The sequence below is a fragment of the Typopeltis vanoorti genome, chromosome 5, assembly GCF_054136105.1.
Source record: "Typopeltis vanoorti isolate ZY-2024b chromosome 5, IOZ_Tvanoo_1.0, whole genome shotgun sequence".
NCBI lineage: Eukaryota > Metazoa > Arthropoda > Arachnida > Uropygi > Thelyphonidae > Typopeltis > Typopeltis vanoorti.
Window position 1 is genome coordinate 60358061 of NC_143553.1, and position 24044 is coordinate 60382104.

Genomic DNA, 24044 nt, shown 5'->3' on the forward strand with positions numbered 1-24044 from the left:
AACAAGAAATAAATAAAAATAAAACAACTTCGGAAATATAAAGCAAGAATTTACAAAAATCATTGTCAACAATATTGTAGATCGAGCTATTCTAAATGTCAGCTTGCATATCATAATATGAATCGGTGTTATCAGTCTTAAGACTAAGGTTGAAAAGTTGTCTTCTAGACAGGCTCTCGTATATGCGTTTCACTACTTCAGCCTTATGGCAATTCCACACTTGGTTTTAGTTTTTGACCAATCTTCATATAAAATCATATATCATATATCAAAATAATATCTTTAAATCTACAGTTGGCTTCGCCACAAAAGGTGATCCTTCAAAGGACTTGACATTAGGTCTGAAATATTTATCGAAAGAGAGAAATATTCTACAGTGTGGTAACAATCACTTTTCAAAACAAAGAATTCGAACTCGATGTAGTTCAAAAAACCTGATTAAATAATAGCAAAACGAAATATAAAATATACATGCAAACTGAATTACTGATAAAAAATTCGGATTTTTTCCCCTTTTCATATTTCAAATACATTTTTCTTAAGTGTTAATATCTTAGGATAAAATAATTTCATCTTCCATAAGTTTCACCAAAATTCTAGTAGTCTTACTATAAATATGGAATACTGTCTCCTGGTGTTTTATTTAAAGTATTTTTATCTATTATAATACTAATATATATAAATTTTTTTACATACTATCACCCATCTATCTATTTACAACTTTTTCAATGATGTGCGTAATGCAAGTGAAGGAAGCCATATTGGATCTAGCACCAAACGGATGCAAGATAAGGAGGAAGGCTGAGTTTTATTTTCTTATAAATTTATCTTGCATCCTTTTGCTTATGGTTTAACATTCTTTATAAATGCTGTATTGTAATCATCTTTTGGCCATCTTTTATTCGATTTTAGAGTAACTTTTCTAAGTGAACGATTCATTTCTTCTTCGTTCTTTTTATATCTTATTCCAAATCTCTTTTTAATAGCAGCATTCCCTTATTAGAATCAATGCTGCCATTACGCATTGTATTTCATCCTTCATTTTTTTGTTATTTATTTATTTTTTTTTTTATCACAGTCAATGGTAACTTTCCAGTTCCGCAAACTAACAACAAACACACTGGTTTAAAGATAAACGTCACAGAAAAAAAGTTGTAAGTAGAATCCAAACATTCAGCAAGTTGAAAAAACCAAGCGACAAATTTTGTCGCTGTGCAAAATAGTGATGTTGAGATAATCACTATAATAACAGCTTAAGAGACATGTGCAGAGGTTAAGTTAACCGTTAATGAGTTTCACGTCATGTGACGCGCATGCCTCTTGCTTCATTTCAGGAATTACAGCAAACTGGGCCATAACGAGTGCGCAGGAATCATGTGCAAAAGAATTGTCAGTAAAATGCTAGTAAACAATATATACAGATTAAAAAACAACGAATGATGTATCACCTGCCTGAACTACAGGTACAGTGTGAGCTGTTAAATGTACCTATTGAGTGAAAACGAAAACTTATTTTCATAGATACAACAAACAACCAAAGGAACTGCATAGAAGTCTATATGTGATCTCCCAATGGGTAGTAAGGAAGACTTCAGATATACACGTGAAAATTATTTAACGATATTATATCTTGGGAACAGTCCTCATCACAGCTTTTCAATGCTGTTTTTTTTTTTCTTTTCCCCTTTCTCTTTCTTTTGCTTATTTCGCGAAGCGCAACACCCATGATGATAAGAGATTCTTCACACGACAGTGTCAAACATGAATAGACTCTTGGCCCGAGTTTCGTCCTGTAAGGAAAGACATCAGGTGGATTAGAGACACATGGAAATGTCGGATTCCAATAAGAGCAATTTTTCAAACATAATTTAGCAATACTTTTGAACAATTCACCTTGGGATTTTGGTTCGCTGCATGCACAAAATACTTAACGGAACTGTTTAAACTTACCACTGAAAGTAGTCAGAAAAAGTGTTGTTTGCATGAGGTTCTGGAATTTTATTCAGTCTAGTCAGGTCTTTATTCTTCTAAAATTTAAAGGCAACTGACTTTTTGGTTTCCGGAGAAGCGATCAAGTCTTTTCTCTGACTTATCAAGTTCAATGAAGAAGAATAATTAGATACCTACACGTATTTTGCTCACTGATACGTTAACTCCCATCTGCAACGTCCAGTGAACATGTGATGCACATCTTTTCGAAGAGATCAGAGATCTTTTCGAAGACTTCGCTACCTCCCCGGAGATAGCGAAGTCTTCGCTGTGTTCGCATCGCCCATAAGTGGTTGGTATGAATAAGACCCGAAACTCAATAGGACACTCTTAGAGAGGGGGATTCATCCCATACCATTCTCAATTCTCGTACAAGTAACTAGCAACAGATACGGAAGAAAGCATGGGGTTTGTTTATTCAGACGACTTTTCATCTTTGTCGAGGCTATGCTGCTGCTGATCACAGTTTAGTGGTTCTATTATTTTGGCCATCTCTGTGGATGGCTTAATGAATTCTGGAGAAGTCACAAGTCTTCGAAAAATCCATGCACCAAGTAATTTTACAAATTATAATCTTATATAAGGTATTTGATGCCAAGATGGCAGGAAAGAGACCCAGAGGAAGACCAGGGTCAAGATGGGTTGATTCAGTCAGAAGTGGCTTAGAAACACGAAATGTTAGATATGACAATATTGGAGTGTTCACAAGTAACAGATTGATTTAGAGGAAAATTGGTTATAGGAGATTCATAATAATAATGTAAACTTAACCACGCTACCGGCCGAGACGTATACGTCCAAGTTTCCATGGATGCGAAGTGCATATTAAAATTGTAATACAATTGATATTACGTTGAAATATATGATGGATACGATTATTATGAGGGTACGAATTTGATCCAAAAGTGCCTGTAAGGTGGTTAATCATGTAGTGCTGTCATAGTAACCTGTATACCCCCCTTCGGTGATACATATCAGGAAATTGATGATGATCTGATAAAAATGTATGTAAATTAACAGTGGTATTCATATAGTGCTTTTTCAAAAATAGAGGATCTCTTTCTCTCTCAGAAGGTATTTCAAAAACGCCCTGTACTAAATAACACATTACCTAACAAAATGTATTTTTCAAAAGGAATAGCGAATGCATACAATTGCCTAAAAGGACAGAGGACTGAAGTGAGAAATATTACAATAGAAAAAAATAAATTTTTGATAATTTCTCTGGCGTTGGAATAACGGCCTAAAAAGCTATGAAATTATTGTCTGTTAATTGTATATATTCTTCAGGGGTGTTATCTGTTTTTGTGGGATGATATATCCACGTTTCCTGGAGGAAAAACGTCCACACTCACCTTCGGTTAAAAAAAGTCTTTATATCTTCTCGTTCTAGAGGAGGTTAGCTCAAGGCTAAAATTTCTTTGGAAATGTGTGCATGGCTGTGTGCTAACTTCGTGATGATAGACTGCGATAACTGATTATTTCGAAAATCACGGCCGAAGCAACTAAGGCCATGAGGTCAGTGTATTATGCTTGTAAATTGTATGGTCTGTTTTGCGGGATGAAAAATCATGCCGTTTCCACATGGCACTGGCTAACTCACCTTCAGCTGAAAATACCTACAAAGTCCTTGTAAGGATTCTTTTCTATCTAGAATTCGAACCTAGGTTTTTCAGACCAAAGAGCATCGTCAATACCGACTGAACTAAGCAAAGGAAACTGCAAAGGAAAGACCGTTGGATCGATTCTAGTTATAGATCTAGAATTAGCATCTTGGGCATGGGAAAGTAGTCCTGTAGGAAAAATTCGAGTTTTTAATGCTGAACATCAAGTAAATGTTGGGGAACACACTCATGCTTTCGATTTAATAATAACCACAGTTAGAATTAGAAAATAGCTTTATCCAGCATATAGCGGGGGCCTTTCGACGTCGGAGTTGGAGACCCACTGTTCACCGATTTACAAAAAAGTAAGGGCTAAAAGAATGCCACCTACAGGAATGCAAAGGTACTAGAGAACTTATTTTGCCATTTCTCTAGTAAATGAAATCTTGAAAACAGATTTTTTTTAGAAAAAATAAATAAAAAGGGATTTTTTTCTATGACCTTCCGAGGAGATAGTTTTCATCATTTATTACTGGGTTACATGTTCATGAAGGATTCGAAGTTGGCATCCATATTTTTTTTCATCATTTATTTATTTATTTTGAGAATGGAAGTTGTTTGCGTATAAGCATGTTTAGCTTTAATTTTATCCATAAGTCCATTAAAAGCAATTAATCCTTAATACATCAACTTCTAACACAGGCAAAAACTTAAAGCACTAACTTAAATTTTTTTAGCACTTTAACTCACGTAAAAAATTACCTTTTGGCACCATTCCATAAATTCATCGAATGTTATCACTCCATCGTCGTTCGCATCTATTTGCTATATGAACAAAAAAATAAAGTCAGTTAACTGATGAAATACATAAACCGTTTATTATTATAATTATCTGAGACCTCCAGGGAGTCAAGGACTCATCGAGGGAGGCTGTAAATTACCCAACCCAGCTATCATACTTTCCCTTAAATTCATTTACATTAGATGCCCTCACTACCCCTAAGGGCAAATTATTCCACTCACTCACTGCTCTCTCTGAGAGAAAAACCTAGCTCTCCCTTTCTTGACTGAGAACATCCTTAACTTCCATGGATGCCCCCCACCTTCCATATAACGAAAAATTTCATCATTTGAAATGCTATAACACCCATTCAAAAGAGACCAAATCTGCGTACAGTAATCCAAGTGTGGTCTTATCAAAGTCTTTAAAATTACTTCCTTATCCTTACATGTCAAGGTTCGCTTCAGCATAGAAATTATCCTCTGAGTTGTATTTGTAACTTTTGCCATGTGACCTTTGAACTTTAAATTGTTATCCACCAATACACCAAGATCCCTTGCCTCTTCAGTTTCTTGTAGCATAACCCCGCTAATATAATATGCCGCTGGATCTCTAATCACGCCAAAATGCATAACTTTACACTTACTAACATTAAACTGATAGCCATTTTCGTTTGCCCAGATTTCCAGTCTATTCAAATCATTTTGTAATTGCTGAATATCAGTAGCATCCCTGATTGCCCTGTCTATCTTCGCATCATCAGCAAACAATTGCAAATCTGATGATAGACCCTGCTTGATGTCATTAATGTATAGATTGAACAATAATGGCCCAAGGACTGAACCCTGAGGTACACCACTGGTTACCTTAAATCTGGCAGATTCACACCCACTGTATACCACTTTTTAATATCTGTCTGTTAATCATCCCCCGATCCAAGTCAATAGATTATGTTCCAATCCCATATTCTCCAGTTTACGCAACAGCTTATCGTGTGGTATCCTATCAAAGCCTTAGAAAAATCCAACATTATCATAGTGTATCCATTTCCTTTATCCAACTCGGCCGTAATATTGTTATAAAATATGAGCAAATTGCTAAAACATGACTTTCCTTTAGTAAACCCATGCTGTTCCCTGCAGAGTATAGAATGCTTGTCTATCCATTTCTGTATGCAAGTTCATACCAACTTCTCTAAAATCTTCACTACCAACACCAGAAATATTAATAGGTCGGTAGTTAGACACATCAATTTTTGCACCACCCTTGTGCAATGGAACTATATTACATTCCTTCCATTCCTGAGCTGAGACTCAAGTTATACAAATGTGTGAAAGGCCTAGCCAGTTCAGCTGAACATTCCTTTAACAAACGGGCAGATATTCCTTCTGTCCCTATTGACAAATTCTTATCCAGGTTATGCAAGAGCTCTTCAACCACATTTTCATGAACCTTCAACTCTTCATCCAATGTAGCAGTAGCACTGTGCACTAGGCTACTTGCACCTGGTTGATATATCTTAGCAAAGTGAGCACTCATTAACTGAACAATCTTCTTAGCTTCCGACACTCGTGTACCATCTGCATTCAATAAAGTTATTCTTCCACATTCATTCTTTCTTTTGCTTGCGGCAAAACATTAAAATTCTTTTGGATTGCCTTTAGCTTGCATGGCCAATTTCTTTTCATACTCCGTTTTAGCTTTTCTCACAATACTCGTTATTTTTCTGGCCTGAGTTTTATATATTTCATAATTCCTCTCATTCTTATTCTCACGATATTCTTTCCACATCATCTTCTTCTTATGGATTTCTAGCTTAATAAGGCTGCACATCCATTTCACACCCAACCTATCTACTCTTCGAACACTAGGGATACATTCTGATACCGCCTTATTCAAGCACGTTTTCAAAGATTCCTATGCATTGCTGACATTTTTTCCATTCATAACTGATACTATGGGACCAAAGATAATATTCTTCTAAGTTGATCATAATTTCCAGCTTTGTAATTCAGCATGTAAGAAAGCAAGAAAGAACAGCATGATCACTGTCACCAATTGGTGGTAAAATAGCTATATTCTTGACAGAGTTCCCTTCTGATGCTACGAGCAAATCCAACACTCTTTGACATCGAGTTCCTTCTTTCATATTATAAAGTTGAAAACATTAAAAAAATTGCGGTAACAAATATTATTACATTAGATTTTGCACACGAATTCTATCAACGAATAAGATTTGATAAAATTATGTTGTTGTTTTTTTATTAATAATTACTAATTTTTATCATCATAATCAAATTCCTGACATGTGCCCTCAAGGGGTGTTCAGGATAGTATGATAGTACAACATGAAAACTTACATCCTCACCAACTTCCTATCAACAATTTTCCTCCAAATCAATCTGTTATCTGTCAACATTCCAACATTATCAGATCTTATATTTCTGTCTTCTAAGGCGCTTTTTACTGTATCAATACACCTACATCTTGGTCTTCCTCTGGGTCGTTTTCCTGGATGGCAGGAAAAACTTGTTTAGCTAATCTTTCCTCTCCCATTCTGTTTAAGTAGCCATACCACTTGATATTAGCTACCAACACATTCCTGGATGCTAACAATGTCAAGTTTCTTTCCTAATATCCTTGTTTTTAATATGATATTGTTATTGATGTTCACTGTTCACACCCCTAATCTTTCTCAGCACTCTCATATCTGTGGTCTCTAGCCTTTGGTCAAGTGTTTTATTTTTAACCCAGTTCTCAGATCCATAAGTTAAAATTGGTTTGAATACTGTCTTGTATACAACTAGTTTAGTGATTTGACCAATCTCTCTCTTATTCCATATAAATTCATTCAGCGGACTTCCTACCATACCGACTTTACTAATTTTGCTGTCTATTTCAAATTTAATTTGCCATTTTAACTAAAAGTTGTGCCTAAATAGCTGAAGTGTTTTACTTGTTCTATAGGTTCTCCATTCAAGATGGAGTTCATGTTTTATGTTTCTGCCTATTTTCATTGTCTATCTTTTTAATGCTGATTTTCATACAAAATTTATTACAGCAGCTATTCAATTTAGTCAGGGAATCCTGAATACTTGTCCTGAATTTATTTAGGAATACAATATCATCTGCATAAAGAGTTGATATCAACTTCTCCAATTTTGATATCAGTTTAATATCGCTTTCCTTCATAACGTGATACACATAGATAATGAATAACAGTGGAGATAATGTATACTCTTGTCGTACCAGAGTTATCAACCATCTTCAATTCTAATTGCTGATTTACAACTCAAATATGTATTGATTGATATAATGTCCCATTTACACCGTATAACTGTAGTGTATTGAATAGCTTCTCTCTTGGCACCTTATCATATGCCTTTTCCAGATCTTCTTCTGCAGCTTCTCCCACTTAAGTGGAGTCACTGTTTATAATGAGTCTCCTCCACACCTTCCTGTCTTGGGCTGTCACCATATCCAAGTTCTTCATCCCCAAGTCTTCTTCTACCAGCTCCCTCCATCTCTTCTTTGGCCGCCCACGCTTCCGCCTTCCTTGCACATCCATCTGCATGACCCTTCTTCCCACATATTCGTCCTCCCTCCTCATCACATGACCAAACCATCTCAACCTTTCCTCCTGTATTTTCGCTCCTAAGGTCGTAACTTTCACTGTTCCCCTGACATAGTCATTTCTCAGACGATCCTTTCTGGTCATACCGCACATCCACCTAAGCATTCTCATCTCTGCTACTTCCATCCTGCTGATGTTATTTTTCCTCAGGGCCACAGTTTCTATAGCATATGTCATAGCTGGCCTCACTACTGTCCTATAGATTTTGCCTTTCAGATTGATCGGCACCCTCTTATCGCATAACACTCCAGCCATCTCCCTCCAGTTCCTCCAACCCGCTTGTATCCTGCATCCCACTTCCTTCTCAGCTCCTCCATCTTCTTCCACTGTTGAACCTAAGTATCTAAAGTCTCTCACCTTCCTGATGACATTTCCTTCCAGCTCCAGATCTGTCTCCTGTCCGCCGCCCACTGTGCAACACATATACTCTGTCTTACTTCTGCTCAGTCTCATACCTCTCTCTTCCAGTACTTTTCTCCATCTTTCCAGTTTAGTTCCCGCTTCTTCTCTTGAATCTGCACACAGCAAGATGTCATCTGCATACAACATTGTCCAAGGCGCATCTTCTCTCACCTCCTCTGTTACCACCTCCATCACAATATTAAACAGAAACGGACTTAATGCTGACCCTTGACAAGCCAACTGTTACTTGAAAACTTTGTCTGTCCCAGACAGGTCCGAACACTTGTCTTCACATTTCTGTACATTTCCCGTAACAACCTGACATATTTCTCCGGCACCTTCTTCTCCCTTAGACACCTCCAGACTTCTTGCCTTGGCACTCCAGCATATGCTTTCTCCAGATCAATAAATGCCAGATGTAGCTCCCTTTGTTTCTCTCGATACATTTCCATCATCTGCCGTAACCCAAAGATAGCATCTGTTGTTGATCTACCAGGCATGAAGCCAAATTGTTCCTTTGCAATCTCCACCTCCTTCCTCAATCTACCATCAAGAACCCTTTCTAGGATTTTCATTGTGTGGGACATCAACGTTTCCAGATCTACAAAACATAAATGCAGATCTTTGTTATATTCCAATGATTTCTCACTATTTGTTGTAAAGTGAAAATCTGTTCCTGACAGCCTCTATTTGGCCTGAATCAAACTTGTTCTTCAACAAGTTTACCTTCCACAATTCTTCTCAACCGTTTCTCAAGTATACCTGCATAAATCTTACCAGGAACACTAAGTAGAGAAATTCCTCTGTAATTCAGCTTTATTCCCCTTTTTATAGATGGGTACTGTGAGAGCTCTACTTCAATCATTTGAAATTGAAACCTCTGACCAGGCTTTCTGAATTATGCAGAAGAATAAAACTTCTACACCTCCATATTTTAGTATTTCTGGGCGAATATCATCTACTCCAGCTGCCTTTCCACATTTCAGGTTTGTGATGGCTTTTTCTACTTCCAGTATAGATATATAGATATTTATCTATATCTATATTCCAGATGGCATTCCTGTTGAGTTCCTTCTACCCCTACGCTGTGTTTGTTTCATTTAACAATCTTTCAGAATAATTACTCCATACATCTAGAATATCTTTATCCTTAGTTTTCATGTTACATTCGACTTCTTTTACAGTACTTTTTCCTCCATTTCTAAGCTTTTTCAATAGACTCAAGAATATTTTGCCACCATACTGATATTTATTTTCTATGTTCTTACCAAAGTCTTCTCATGAGTTTTGTTTATCTAATTTTACACAATGCTTTGCTTTCTTACAATTTTCTCTGTATTCCATAAGAGCACCAGATGACTTATTTGACAAGAACTTTCCTTGACTTCCTGGCGTTGTGATTTTTCTATCCCTGCAAATTACCTGACCACATGCCTCTCTGGCTGAATCAAAGTTTTCTTTAGGGTTTGCCACTGAATCTCCAAGGTTTGATTCTTGTTTTCAAACTCATTAAAGTTTTTCTTGAGTAATACTGTATTTGAGTCTACAGTTCACATCTGATAGCTGTTCAACTTTGATTCGTTTCAAAACGTTCTTACACACTCTTCTTTTCAATATGAAGTTCAATTTTATCCTGCTCAACACTAAATGGTGATCACTTCCTATTTCATAATTTGTATTTAATTACTAATTAATTTTTGTTAACTTTCATGTATCGAGAGCGGTATAATTCCTATATACCAGGTGATCCAAGAGTCACAGAAAAAGTAAAAATTCAATAAATCGAAAAGTATAGACAGTAGCACGATGCGGTTTTCACAGAAATGCAGAGAAAGACATGGGATTTTTTTTAATAACGAAAAATTTTATTGTCAGAATAGTTATATATTTGTCACCGACAGGTGGCGCTGTAGCGATCCAGGCTTGCTACCTGTCACTATTTAAACCTTGAGGTACGTAAATTTCAGATGTAGTGAATACTGAAGTTAAACTCGCAGCATTTAACGTTTATTACCGAAGTTAAACGTTCTGTTAAGGTGATGCATGTTATTGTTACGAGATGAAGCACTTTTAGTTCAGCTGTATTATCAGAACTGCGAATGTGCAAGTGTGGCTTTGCGCACCTATCGTTCGATGCGGGGTATTAGAAGTGGAAAGGGACCGATGTCTTGTTCCTCACTGATAGCTAGGATGAAAAGGTTTGAGGACACTGGCAGTTTGGAAGCACGTGCAAGAAGCTGGAGACCCCCAAAAAAACTACTGCAGTTGTGCACGAGGTCGAACACAAGACCGACACACAATCGGCAGCTTCCGCACATTGGGAATGCAGTGCGCGTGAAATTTCAAGACGAACTGGCATTTCGTACGGGACTGTGTGGCGATCACTCAGGATCATCCTTAAGCGGTATCCTTACAAAATCCAACACGTACAGGGACTGAAACCAACCGATTTCTAGAGACGTCACGAATTTGCAAATTGGGCTTTTCAACAGATGGAAAACAATGCGGACTGGCTGTCAAATGTCCTGTGGACTGACGAGGCGCACGTTTTGCTTAATGGAAGTGTAAACGCGCACAACTGCCGCATCTGGGCGAGAGAACCCACACGCGATTGTGGAAACCCCTTTGCATCAGCCAAAGGTGACAGCATGGTGTGGATTCGCTGCGTCATTAATTATAGGCCCCTTTTTCTTTGAGGAAGTCCACAGCGGTACATTTTGAACTGTTTCTGTCACACGCGAGCGTTATGCAGCGCTTTTAAGAGACAGCATCATTCCCTCCTTGCAAGAGAGGCGAGCGCTCCATAGTGTAACATTCATGCAGGATGGAGCACCTCCGCACATCACAGGTCCTGTCCAGCACCTACGGCAATCGACATTTGGCGATGACCGTGTCTTCAGTCGCTCTTTTCCGCACGAATGGCCACCAAGATCTCCAGACCTTACATCTTGTGACTTTTGGTTATGGGGCTACTTGAAGTCACAGGCGTACAGAGGTCGGCCGACGTCATTGGCCATGTTGAAAGAAGCTATTCGCCATCATGTGACAGGAATTACAGCATTACAGCAGAAACCCTCTTAGATGCTGTGCAGGGTGTCGTGCCACGTGTGACGTCCATTCTCATGAATGACGGCTGTCACATTGAACATTTGTAGTCCTAGCTGTGCTGCGCCACTGCACAAACTACTGACACAACTGAAGCACAACCTGTCCGTGGCAAATGTAACTATTCTGGGAATAAAATTTTTCGTTATTAAAAAAAAAAATCCCATGTCTTTCTGTGCATTTCTGTGAAAACCGCATCGTGCTACTGTCTATACTTTTCGAATTATTGATTTTTTTACTTTTTCTGTTACTTTTGGATCACCTGGTATATAACTAAGAGACGTTTTACATATTTTTTAAATGAATCTAACAACACATTATCAAGTTTTTAATAATTTCACACCGAACAATGCAGTGGCGTAGCTAGAGCTTTTGTCGCCCCTTCAATACGCTCCAAAAATACTACAAAAAGTCGAAACGACGCATAGGGAAATAAATTAAAACACTACGTTTATTTCTGAAGTAAAACTTTAACTTCAACATTCAAAAATGTTATTTTTCTTGCTTTTCTGTTAACAAAATCATCGATGACAATGGCGAAGTCTATTTCATAATAATGAGATAATTCTTAATCTATTTTATTTAGAAAAACTCTTCTCACAACTAGCAACACTTACAGCAATTGTTAGGAAAATTCGCAGTAGTATTACAATATTTGGAAATGAGTTCTCGAGACTGCATTTCAGAATTAACAGCAAAAGTTCAAAAAGGTTCAAAGTGCCGCACGGGCGCGGACCCCCCCCCCTTCCGCTCCTCCCTAGCTACGCCACTGGAACAATGTAATCTGTCCTATCAAATTACTTCTCGGAATCCAATTTGCTGAACCACTAAGGAAATATTTCATCGAGAAATAAAATTAAAAGTACATATATGCAAAATTAAGGGTTGCATTTCAGCATTCATCGGAGGAATTGGCTAAAAACAGAATTCAAAAACGACAGTCTTTATAACTTATAATTATCAGTTCTTACGTGAAATATCTTTTCTACGTGTTCTTTGGCTGAGTGTTCATCAACAACTGGGTCCGTATAGGTGCCGAGCATATCGTAGATGGCACTAACGATGACGGTCATTTCTTGCTTAGTTATGAAACCATCTCCGTTGATGTCGTATAGCCCAAAGATCCACTTCATTTTTTCCGTAGCTGTTCCTCGGGAGAGGCTAGACAGTAACGTCAGGAATTGCTTTAAGAAATAAAAGACAAAGAAATTCAAAATGTGTGTGCACATTATGCATTTAAATTATGTCTAATCCCGTGTGGGGACACCTGTAACCCCCATCGGGCGCGTCCCCTGGTGGCGGTTCAGGAAATGCTCGTCATAGTTTACTATGAAGGGCAGGAGGGAAATAAAATACCTCCCGCACACCCACAGGATAGCACTTCCCTCATAGGTCGGTCTGGGGGCCTCGAAGGTGGCAGCCCCCACCACTAGACTCGGGTGCTGAAGGCTAATCTCCTGTACACCTTAAAATTTCACTCATTAAAAGAAATAACAAAGAGATAGCCGAACTGCCTAAATGGTTATCGACAAAGCGAGGAAAACGGTACATGAGATACGGAACACGGAACGTTAAAAGTCTACATGGAAAAGAAAACGAATTAAAGATGAATTTAAAAAAATCAAGATTGGATCTGCTAGCAGTGACAGGAACAAAAAACGAAAGGCCATGGTTGCCAGAAAATGAAAGATGGGTCTATTCAGGGGTAAACCCAAGAGAATGGGAAAAACAAGGGGTAGCCTTGCATAATTAAACCAGATCTCAAAGAATATATTACTAAATGGCAACTAATAAACGAAAGGTTGTTGGCAATCACTATAGATTTTAAATTAGACAACCAAGTATTCACTGTAATTGTTGCATATGGCCCAAACGATAATGCGAATAAAGAAATTAAAGATGAATTCTTCGAACTCTTACAAAAAACAATTGAAGTAGTTCAAGGGTAGGGAATCAAGTAGATGAAGAAACGAAACAAGTGTTGGGATCATAAGGAGAAATAACTCGGAATAATAATGGAGAAAGAATAATTAATCTTTGTCTTACAAATAATTTAGTAATAGCAAATACTATGTTCAAGCATAAAGAAATCCATAAGTTTACCAGTGAAGAGCCCACTAGAAATGAAAAATCTATAATCGACTACGCCATCATAAGCAGATCGTACTGGAAGTATACAAAAAATGCAAGGGTCTACAGAGGTCCTGAAATAGGCAGTAACCACTACTATTAGTATTGGAAACGATCCATAAAATAAAAGTTGAAAAATGTAGAAAAAGTAATTTTTTCTACATTTTTCAACAAAAAATAAATGGAAATAAATAAAAAAAAATAAAATAAAATAAAATAAATGGAAACAGCAAGGAAATAAATGTTAAGATAAAGAATTACAAACTAAAGAAAGAAGAAACAGCCATTGAGTATAAAAGTAAAATAGAAGAGAAGATGAAAGAAGTAGAAAAAGAGATATATGAAGACCAAGATGTAGAAAACCTATGTTACAGGTTCAAAACACTTCTTCTAGAAACAAGCAAAGAAATTTGCGGTGTATCATTAAATAATAAACAGAAGAAACATAAAACACCCTGGTGGAGTGAAGAACTAAAAGAAGAAATTAAAAAGAAAAAGCAATTATGGAAGAGATATATAGCATCAAAGCTGCAGGTTGATAGAGAACTATACAACAACCAAAGAAATAAAGTTAAAACCTTACTGAAAGCAGAGAAAAGAAAATGCTGGGAAGACTTCGGACATACTTTAGCACAAAATTTTAAAGGAAACCAAACGCTCTTCTATAATGTTTTAAGAAGAATGAGATCAGAGAAAGAATGCCCCATAAAGTTTATCAAAAATAAGAATGGAAAGTTACTCACAAATTCCGAAGACATCATGGAAAGATGGAAACAGTACTTTCAAGAATTATTGGAAGATGCAGGACATGGAAAAAATAGAACCCTAAGAGCAAGACACACAAGCAAAATAGAAGATCAGAGTAAAGAAATTCATGCAAATGAACTGTTAGCAGCAATAAATAAAATAAAACTGGGCAAATCAGCAGGCCATGACCAAATAACACCAGAAATGGTAAAGAATTTAGGAACGAAAGCCATAAAATTTCTTTTACACCTATTCAATGTTGTATGGAAAAAGAAAATTATTCCCAAAGACTGGGAAGTAGCTATAATAATCCCTATATTTAAGAAAGGAGACAACCGCAAATCTGAAAACCATAGAGGAATTTCGCTTTTAAGCATTCCAGGAAAATTATATACCCGCATTTTAGAAGCAAGGCTTAGGAATCAAATAGAGGATACACTGGATGAAATGCAATATGGCTTTCGAAAAAATAGAAGCACACAGGATCTTATCTTCAGTCTTAGACAAATATCAGAGAAAACGTTGGAATATGGAAAAGAACTACATTCATGTTTTATAGATTTTGAAAAGGCCTTTGGCCGAGTTCCCAGACACTTAATATGGCAAACATTAAAGAAAAACAAGATACAAGATAACTTAATAGCAGCCATACAAAGGCTCTACAGAAGTAATAGAAATTATGTAAGAACCTGTAATAATAGATCAAAAGAATTTGAAACAAATGTAGGAGTGAGGCAAGGCTGTATCGTCAGCCCTCTTCTCTTCATTGTAGTAATGGATGAAATTTTAAAGGCATCCCACTTAGGACACAGGAAACTGAAAGAAACCAGGATTTCACACATGGCTTTTGCAGATGATGTAAGGATTCTAGCAAATACAGCTGAACACTTGCAACTTGCAGTACAATATCAACATTTGGTATGAAGAAACAATGAAAAGGAATATGACCATAAATATAAATAAAACTAAAACAATGATCGTATCTAGAAACCAACAAAAACACATAAAAATAGAGAATCACCAACTGGAACAAGTCCATTCCTTTAAATACTTGGGATCATATATACAAGAAGATGGTAGACTAGACACAGAAATTAACAACAGGATAAAAGGGGGAACAAAGCTATTCTATGCAATGAAAGGCCCACTCCTAGATAAGAAAGAAGTCACCCAAAATACCAAAATGGCAGTGTACCGTTCAGTGTTTCTACCAACATTAACATACAGTTGTGAGTCTTGGTGTTTAACAACAGGAAACACAAATAAACTACAAACAATTGAAATGAAATATCTCAGGAAAGTGGCACAAAAAAACAAGACTAGACCGAATAAGAAATAAAACCATAAGAGACAGCCTTCAAGTTGCACCTCTGAATCAATTCATAACACAAGCCTAAATGAGATGGTTTGGACATCTTAATCGAATGGAAGAAGGAAGAGCAAAAAATGTATACGAAAGCCAGACAATAGGAAAAAGAAACATAGGCAGACCCAGGAAAGGTTGGCAAAAGGAAATTAAAGAGAAATTGGAAAAGAAGGAATTAACTGGAAAGAAGCAAAACAACAAACCTTGGACAGGATGGCATAAAAATCTCTTTGGCAAAATCTCGACGCTTAAAAGCATGAGAGATCATAGACGAAGAAGAAGAAGAATTATGTCTAATATCTGGCAATTTAACTCAGAAGGGGGGGTAACGTCTAGATTGCACTATGTTGGGATTGTATTAGAATTATATATTGCTACAATGTTATTTTTATAACAATGTGCTTATTATAATATATTATAATACTATAATTATACCATGTTGGGATTATATTATAATTATATAATGTATAAGTAATCTAATTTTGATGCTTCAATAAAAATCGTATCAGTTTAAGAAGGAAAGATAAAATATCCATTAACCATGTAAAAAATGAACCACGGACTGAAAATGGCCTCACCTAATATAGAGTATTGTACTACTTGATTAAACCCTGAAGCTGATTGTATTCCAGACTTCTACATGGCTCTCTTCACGGTCAGGTAGAAGTCTAGAAAGCGCTTGTCTTTTCTTTATGTGAAAGCGCGCGGGAAAAAAAAAAAAGGCAATACTTTACGGTTCACTATTCTTTTATATAAACGGAAACCATCTTGTAACTGAAACCGATATCTGCATGTGTGTTACCTTTAAGAAGAAATCTATCATAGGCACTGGGTTGAATCCAACTGTGGTATAAATTTATAAGTTGTCAGGAAATATATCAGGTAGTAGACAATATTTCGTAAAAGAGAAGCGGCAACATGGCAAGCGGGTTAAAAATAATCTGAAGGACCGGTTACTGTAAAATTGTGGTTGCCTTTTGCTGAAAATGGTCAATTTATTTTGTAAAAAATAAATTGACCATTTTATTTTGTAAAATTTACTTGTGTAGAGAAGCTCAAAGTCATATTCAAGGAGAGTTCTTGTGACCTTTTGAATGGCAATCCATCGCATTTGGTTTAATGTCTTTTATTAATATTAGCGAGCCTTAATAACGTACTTGCAATGCCAGTCTTCATCGAACTGGAATATCGAAGACATCCCTGGTCATCGCATTCCCTCTCTTGACGTAGTCAGTCATATTTATTTTGTTTTTTAAAGTGTCAGCATCTTTAGAGGACTTTTCTGGCTGCTCTTAAAGGTGGTTGGTTTGTTTTCCTTGGTATATCGCTTTCATTATATTTCCGATGGCAGCAACAATTGCAAGTGGCGTAAGCATGCGTTTAAAAATGGCATAAACATCGGAAAAGTTTTCAGTGGTTGCTATAGCATAACGTGGTCATATTATAATCATGATGGTTGACACTTTTACTGTCGATGATGCACGCCACAGTCGCCTGCATCACAGATAATCGCAGTTGGTCTTGTCGAAGCTTAGGTAGTTATCGTCTGACAGCATTGATTGTATAATCTTCATTCAAAGGACCGTTCTTAAAACTTATTCCATATAATAATAAAAAGGGGAACTGCTTTTAAACAAACATTATAACCTACAGTTGTTTAAACAAACAAAAAAAAAGTGAATATAGTTTTCCTATATATTAATACTATACACTTCAGTCTGAAAGATGAATTACGACTGAAATAACTTGAGAAAGTTTAAATTTCGGGTTTTCTTTGTAACAGAATAATAGGAAATCAGGCTCTCTCGAGCCATATCTGCGAAATCTAGTTTTGAAATGAGGCCTAAAATATTTTTCCCCAAGCTACACAGATGGAATTAAAACTGGGAGTTCAATTCAACTGGTTCAGACAAAACATAAGTTATAAAAATAAGTGGAAACTTAACATCGTTCACTATTCAAATATTAGTTGTTGTTTAACAGGATCTTTCTTTTGAAGAAATTTCGTGAATAAGAAGAGATGCTTTTAGCAAAGCTTATAAACGTACAGATGTTTAAAGAAAATATGAATAAGTTTTTTTTTTTTTTTTTGTTTTTGTTAGCGACCTTTACACACCGCCGGTGCGTAAAAGTCGCTAAAAAAAAAAAAAAAACGGCGGTAAGTATAGTGAGCTAGTATTTGTGTGACTAGTACGAGGCTTTCAGAAAAACGTGCTTGCTGAGTCACAAGTAACAAACAAACATCCTGATAAAACGCGAAGTTTTTAATATCAGCTTGTTTTATTTTCTAATGTTCATCGTTGGCCGACTACGTTTTTTTTTTTTTTTTTTTTTCTCATCTGCGGTATTTTCCACATATTTCTTCGCAGGAAAATCATTTAGACGTATACGAACGAATATGAAATTACTTAAAAGTAAAGAAACTTATTTTTGAGATTTTGTTTTTCAAACAAAATTTAGTTGTGCTATAGTATGCTCATTTATTTACCCTCCAGTGATTTTTGGACGGAATTCTTCGTATAAAAAAATATGGCGCTGCCTTTTTTGTCCGATCGTGAAATCCCGAGAGAGAGAACAGATATCCCATGATTAACGAGATTAATTAATCCCTCGATGTTACCGCTTATATCAAAATCGCGTTAATCAAATACAATAATCAATGGTAAAAATTACAATTCGTCCATGATCGATTACTGTGCTAATAATTCGTTTTATACGGTACTCCTTTAGGAAAGATAAAAAATGAATGCAAAGTAAATGTTTAATAAATACTTGTACCTACATTAGTTATTGCATTTTTTTTTAATCAAAAAAAGTCATCAAGAGTCGTTTGAACTGTTTTAGTTTTTCTTATCAGCATAAATTCTACGATAACAAACAAAATGACTCTCCAGAAAGCAAACAAGCATTTTTCGATTAACATGTGGATCCATATCCATTACTTGCTGTTTAAGCGATTCTAAACTGCGAAATATTCCATCCAGTTCTTTGATTGTTCTCTCCTTTGGAACTTCATCTTCACATTCCATTTCTTCGTTGTCTACATATGCGCGTTGTTGTTCAATTTCAAACAAAATCACTGAAATCTTCTGAGTTTGAATCCAATAATTCTTTAACATCTTCTGTATCAACACCATCAAAACCAAGGTCTTCACCAATTGCAACAATTTCTTTAACCACGTTGTTCCCAGGATTTTGAAAAACACCTAAGTCATTAGCGCATTCTGGCAGAAGGTTTTTCCAAACAGCTTTCATGCAAGTAGAAGACACTTGCTCCCACGAGTCATCAATGTTTTCCATTGCATGTTTAATGTTAACATTTTTCGAAATTCTTGTAGCGTAATCGCATTTTCTCCCGTTGTTGTTTCTACTGCCTTTGAGAATGTCTTTTTAAGAAAATAGGCTTTGAAAGTTGCAACGATGTCCCATTTGCTAGAAAAAATAAAATTTTCACATCATACAGATCATTAAGAGAATTTGGATGACCAGGTGCGTTATGTAAACGCAAAGTTCTGCTGTATTTTTTAAATACAGCAGAACAATTGGAGCTTGTAATATCCATCCATTTAGTTGAGTTGAGTCCCCTCCTAATGAGGAGTTTACTGGCGTATTAATACAGCCGGCTCGCCACTCCTCTGCCGTATCCCGTATGGGCGGTATTCTTGACTGTAATCCGTGTGTGTTCACAGGGCAGGTTTGCCTGCTTGTGGAAAGAAAACCCCCAGATAAACTTGTGGAAAAAACAAACCCTGCTGCCTACGCCCAAGACCGGCTAACTTGGCTATGACAGATCCTTAAGCTCCTCGCGTCGTCGACGGGAATCGAACCTAGGACACTCCTTCCCCAGGCATATGGTTGCGAAGCGCAAAGCCACTAAGCTAATCGCGTGGACGCTTGTAATATACCCAATCTTAATGCTTAATGGAAGGAATGACGTCATTGTTTACGACTTTCTTTCTCTCGGCCAGGAAGCACTCCTCGAGGCTTGGATGTTTTTGCGTGGTAAATTTAAAGGCGCGTTAATCAAAACTCTTGCCGCGTATATCAACGGATTGTTGCAATTAATTTCGCATTTGCAATTAATCAAATCCCGCGTTAAGCAAGGGATACCTGTATTTCCATTTCTGCTTGTGTGTTTGCAAAGTGTGCTTGTTTCATTGGTGTAAAACTTACCACCCATTTCTATGGAGGTCTAACTAGCTTTTCTGACAATCCTCATACCTACGATGTGATGGGAGGATTTTTTAGATATAAACCCAAGTTGTTTCCAACAAAGTCATGTGGCGAATCAACTGAGCCACGGCGTCGGTTGGTAATTCAGTATAGAACCTGATTTTGCTCTCATTTTTCAGGTACACATTTAATGAATTTAGCAAATTAATCATTCTTAAACCGATCAACAACTGATTGGAGTGTGATACTGATTCCAATACAGATATGTACACACTCTTAGCAACGGTGTCTACTGAAAAGTGCACGCTGAGGGGAAAAGTGTTTGTATTTATGCTTTGATGCACGATTAATTTGATAATTACTGATAGAAACATATTCAAGATGCCTACTTACCTCAAAGTTGAGAGTGCTACTATGATTGTACTGATTCTTAAATGTATTGAACACATAATGAGCATAAAGGGAGGCATCTGAAACAAATAGATAAAATAATAAGAGTCCTTTGAGCAATATGGATGATATTATTATTATTATGGGAGAAGAAATGATAATTACAATTCTGATATATTTTATTTACAAAATAGTTGCCAATCCATTACTTTCCAAAAAAAAAAAAAAAAATCAGTCTTGAAAATAGGTGCGTAGTTAAGTTAAAAAAAAAAAAACAATCAGTATTTTGGTACATAGTTAAGACCCTCTTGGCCCTGTATAAAAATGCCGGTATGCTTTTTTAAAGAAATTTCTGATTATTTTGTCAATAGCAATTATCTCTAAACCAGATTCTCCCGAATCTGTTAGCAGTTTCAAAAATCACGTTCTGATTTTTGAAAATGTTCTGCTACTTCAACCAGACGTCTTCGTGACTTGAAAAATTTCTCAATCCAGTTCAAAGTTTTTTCTTTCATAAAATCCAAAATCAAGTGAGGTTTTCGAGTGCCACAAGTCTTGCATCTGTTGACAGTACGTATCTTCCCTCCATCCACAAAAACTTGTGGAGGGAGGGAGGGAAGATACGATCTACTGAAGATGAAAAAAAAAATCAAACGGACACTCATATCAAAGAACTACGGTAGATACTTCAATGTTTTCTAGTACCACACTCCTTCGGGATTTTTCATATAACCATAAATTTATTCCCCAATAAACGGTTCCATTTGTGGCGCAGTTGAAGTTACAGATAATGCCGAAGTAACAAGCAACAGTGCTGTTAAGTTTTCTGCTGAATTCTGAAGATCTTCAGTTGGAGACACACCGATTAGAATCACCTTAAGTTGCTTGGAGTTGATTCATAAAAAAACTTGGATAGTGCTACTCGTTCCCTTTATTGTTTCATCTGGTGCGTAAGTTTCACTCACGTTTGATTGGATTTTTTTTTTAAATGTTTACCAGCCCAAATTTTTACAAAAGTTGGATGAAAAGAACAGTCAGATCTGTCCAGTCCGACTTTTGTAAAAACTTGGACCGATAAGTGCAATAATGATAAATATTGCTGCAGAATAAGAATTATTCAACTCATATCACTGGAACCATGTATACCATGCAAATCGTTGACATTTTGATTTACGACAATGTCGCACTGCTTTTTAAAACTCAATCCGAATATGCTGAAAACGTTTTATGATAGCAAGCTGTCTTTAACTTTGTTCTTCATACAAATGTCAATAAAAATATAAAGCGTCAAGTTTGATTTCGGTTAAAATTGCCAGCCAAAATTCGAAATTTTGATCCTAAATTCAATTAAACTATGCAGTATTATTATTTTGATATGATTATTCATTTCTCTTGATTAGCATAATCATTAGTAAGTCACAATAATTGTAAACATTGCTACGAATACTAACCGCCTTGAGGGAAGAACTGGGAAAATATTTCTTTGAAAGATTCTTCATTAACTACTCCTGACGGACATTCCTATAAAGAAAATAAAAAAGCGATATGAGAAAAAGGCGAAAAATTGAGTTAAATGCATGGATATCAATCATTACCATAACGAAATTCTCATAACATGTAATAGAAGTCTTCACAATCCGTGTGTTCTTAGACTAATTTGCCTATTTCGCGAGAAGAAAATCCTGTTACTCCAGTGTAAGACCAATTGATTTATTCCTGTCTGAAAAATGTTTAAATTTTTTTTTGGACACAGCTAGAGAGGGAATATAAATTTAAGTATATTTTCCATACAAGTGACGCACGAAACTATTAGCCCTAAGATTAAATCCTATTGGGGAGAAAATATATATATATATAAATACACACACACACACACAGTATATATATCAATTTATACATCATGCGGGTAACTGCCATGAAAAACAATAAATTGTTTCGTTTAAATCGTGGTTTGCTTTCTATGTAGCTTACCTAATAATAATATTATTATTATATATTTTGATCTTTGAATGCCAGCAAAAAGATAATAATACCTGGATTAATACATTTTCATACATACTGTTGCGCATCTACATTAATATTTTAACTTTACTGGTACATGCAGTACTACGTTGTAATATCACGCTGATTTCGAATAAAAATCACGTTCTTAGTTGTTTTAATTACAATACAAATATTACCAAATTAAATTTCGCAATGTTTCATGCCATTTAACAACTATAGAAGTACTTAGTCGAGTTAAGCCATTCTGCGAGGAACCATTGCAAATAAAACTACACAGTTCGCAGAACGTTACTGGTTTGGTGGGTGAAGCATATATGCTTTTCATATTCTCCTTTGTAGAGGGAAATTCTTTGAGTGGAGGGTTATTGAGCTTTAAGCTCGCCCTGAAAGGGCAGTGAGATCAGTTGTATTCAGCTGAGCATAGGATTGACTTGGGTCTTGTATTTGTACCAATCTGCTTCATTGTAGTCTGAAGCTTGATGATCAGCGGGCTTGGATGATTGCTTGTCGTGGTATAAAACTTTTCTGCTAGATCATAAAGGAGGGATGTCATGTATTGAATGTTGACTTCCCTGTGAATCTGGGAGTTTCTAATGAACCATGGGGGCGTCCAGAATCATTCGCAGGCATTTATTCTGTATCCTCTGCAGCTTTTGAATGTTTGTATCCGAGGTATGGCTCCATGCAGGAGATGCGTAAGTGATGACTGGGCGTATTACCATCTTGTATATGAGTAGTTTTTTCCGAGTATCCAGTTTGTTTCTTCTGTTGATCATGGGGTAGAGTTGCGCGATTACTTTGGAAATGTTCGAGCTTATGTGTTTTATATAACTGGTGAATTGGAGTTTTTTTGTCCAGCATCACGCTGAGATATTTGATTTCAGTCTGCCATGGAATCTTGACTCCTAGTAGGTGTATGTCCTTCTTGATCTGGACCTTCTTTTTGGAGAACAGTACGGCTGAACTCTTCTAGGGGGTTTGCTTGGATCCTCCAGTCCATCAGCCACTTCTCCAGTGTATGAATACTTCTTTGGAGTCTTCTGATAGCCAGTTTGGGGCTGAGAGATCTTGCTAATAAAGCAGTATCATCTGCATATAATGCAGTGATTTTGAACTCGGCTTTTGAGGAATATCAGCTATGTAGATTGAAAATAGCAGGGGGGGGGGAAGAAGTGAGCCCTGCGACACACCTGCTAGGATCTTGCAGGTCAAAATAAATGGAACTGTATCTGGTTGATACAGTTTCATTTATTTTGACCTGCATGTATCTGTCTTTGAGGTATGTGTTAATTATTTTTATTAGATTAATTGGTATATTGAATTTGATGAGTTTGTAGAGAAGGCCCTGATGCCACACCTTATCAAAAGCCTTCACAGCATCTATAAAGACCGCAGCTGTGTGGAGATTCCAGTTGAAACCTTTCGTGATATATTAGACCAGTCGGTGTATTTGTTGTACAGTGCTATGGTTTTTTCTGAATCCAAACTTCCGAATTTTTCTGAACGTCCTGTGTGGGTGAGTCCTCCTCCCTTAGATCTTCCGTTGTTCTTCGCTGTTTGTTTGAATGCTCCACTTGTGAGTTATGGCAGGGGGTTTTAGATGGCTGAACAGTAATGAAATTCCCTTGAGATTCCTCATCCTCTCCTTTTGGATCGTTTGTTTGGGCGTACAGGTTTAAATAACCCGGCCAGTCAGTCTCAAACTTTGTCTTGATTAAC

The 24044-nt window shown here is 36.5% G+C and overlaps 1 protein-coding gene across 1 annotated transcript in view; it reads right to left on the reverse strand.

Moving 5' to 3' along the window:
- Positions 1-1707: 1707 nt before the first annotated feature.
- Positions 1708-24044, reverse strand: part of LOC150106460 (A-type potassium channel modulatory protein KCNIP1-like) — a 59001-nt gene continuing 36664 nt past the window's right edge. The window contains exons 3-7 of the mRNA XM_090393009.1: positions 21773-21842; positions 20325-20401; positions 12487-12699; positions 4356-4418; positions 1708-1790 (exon numbers count right to left, since the gene is read on the reverse strand). Coding sequence (XP_090249135.1) covers positions 1743-1790; positions 4356-4418; positions 12487-12699; positions 20325-20401; positions 21773-21842 — 471 coding nt within the window. The 3' untranslated portion in view covers positions 1708-1742. The remainder of the gene's footprint in view (positions 1791-4355; positions 4419-12486; positions 12700-20324; positions 20402-21772; positions 21843-24044) is intronic.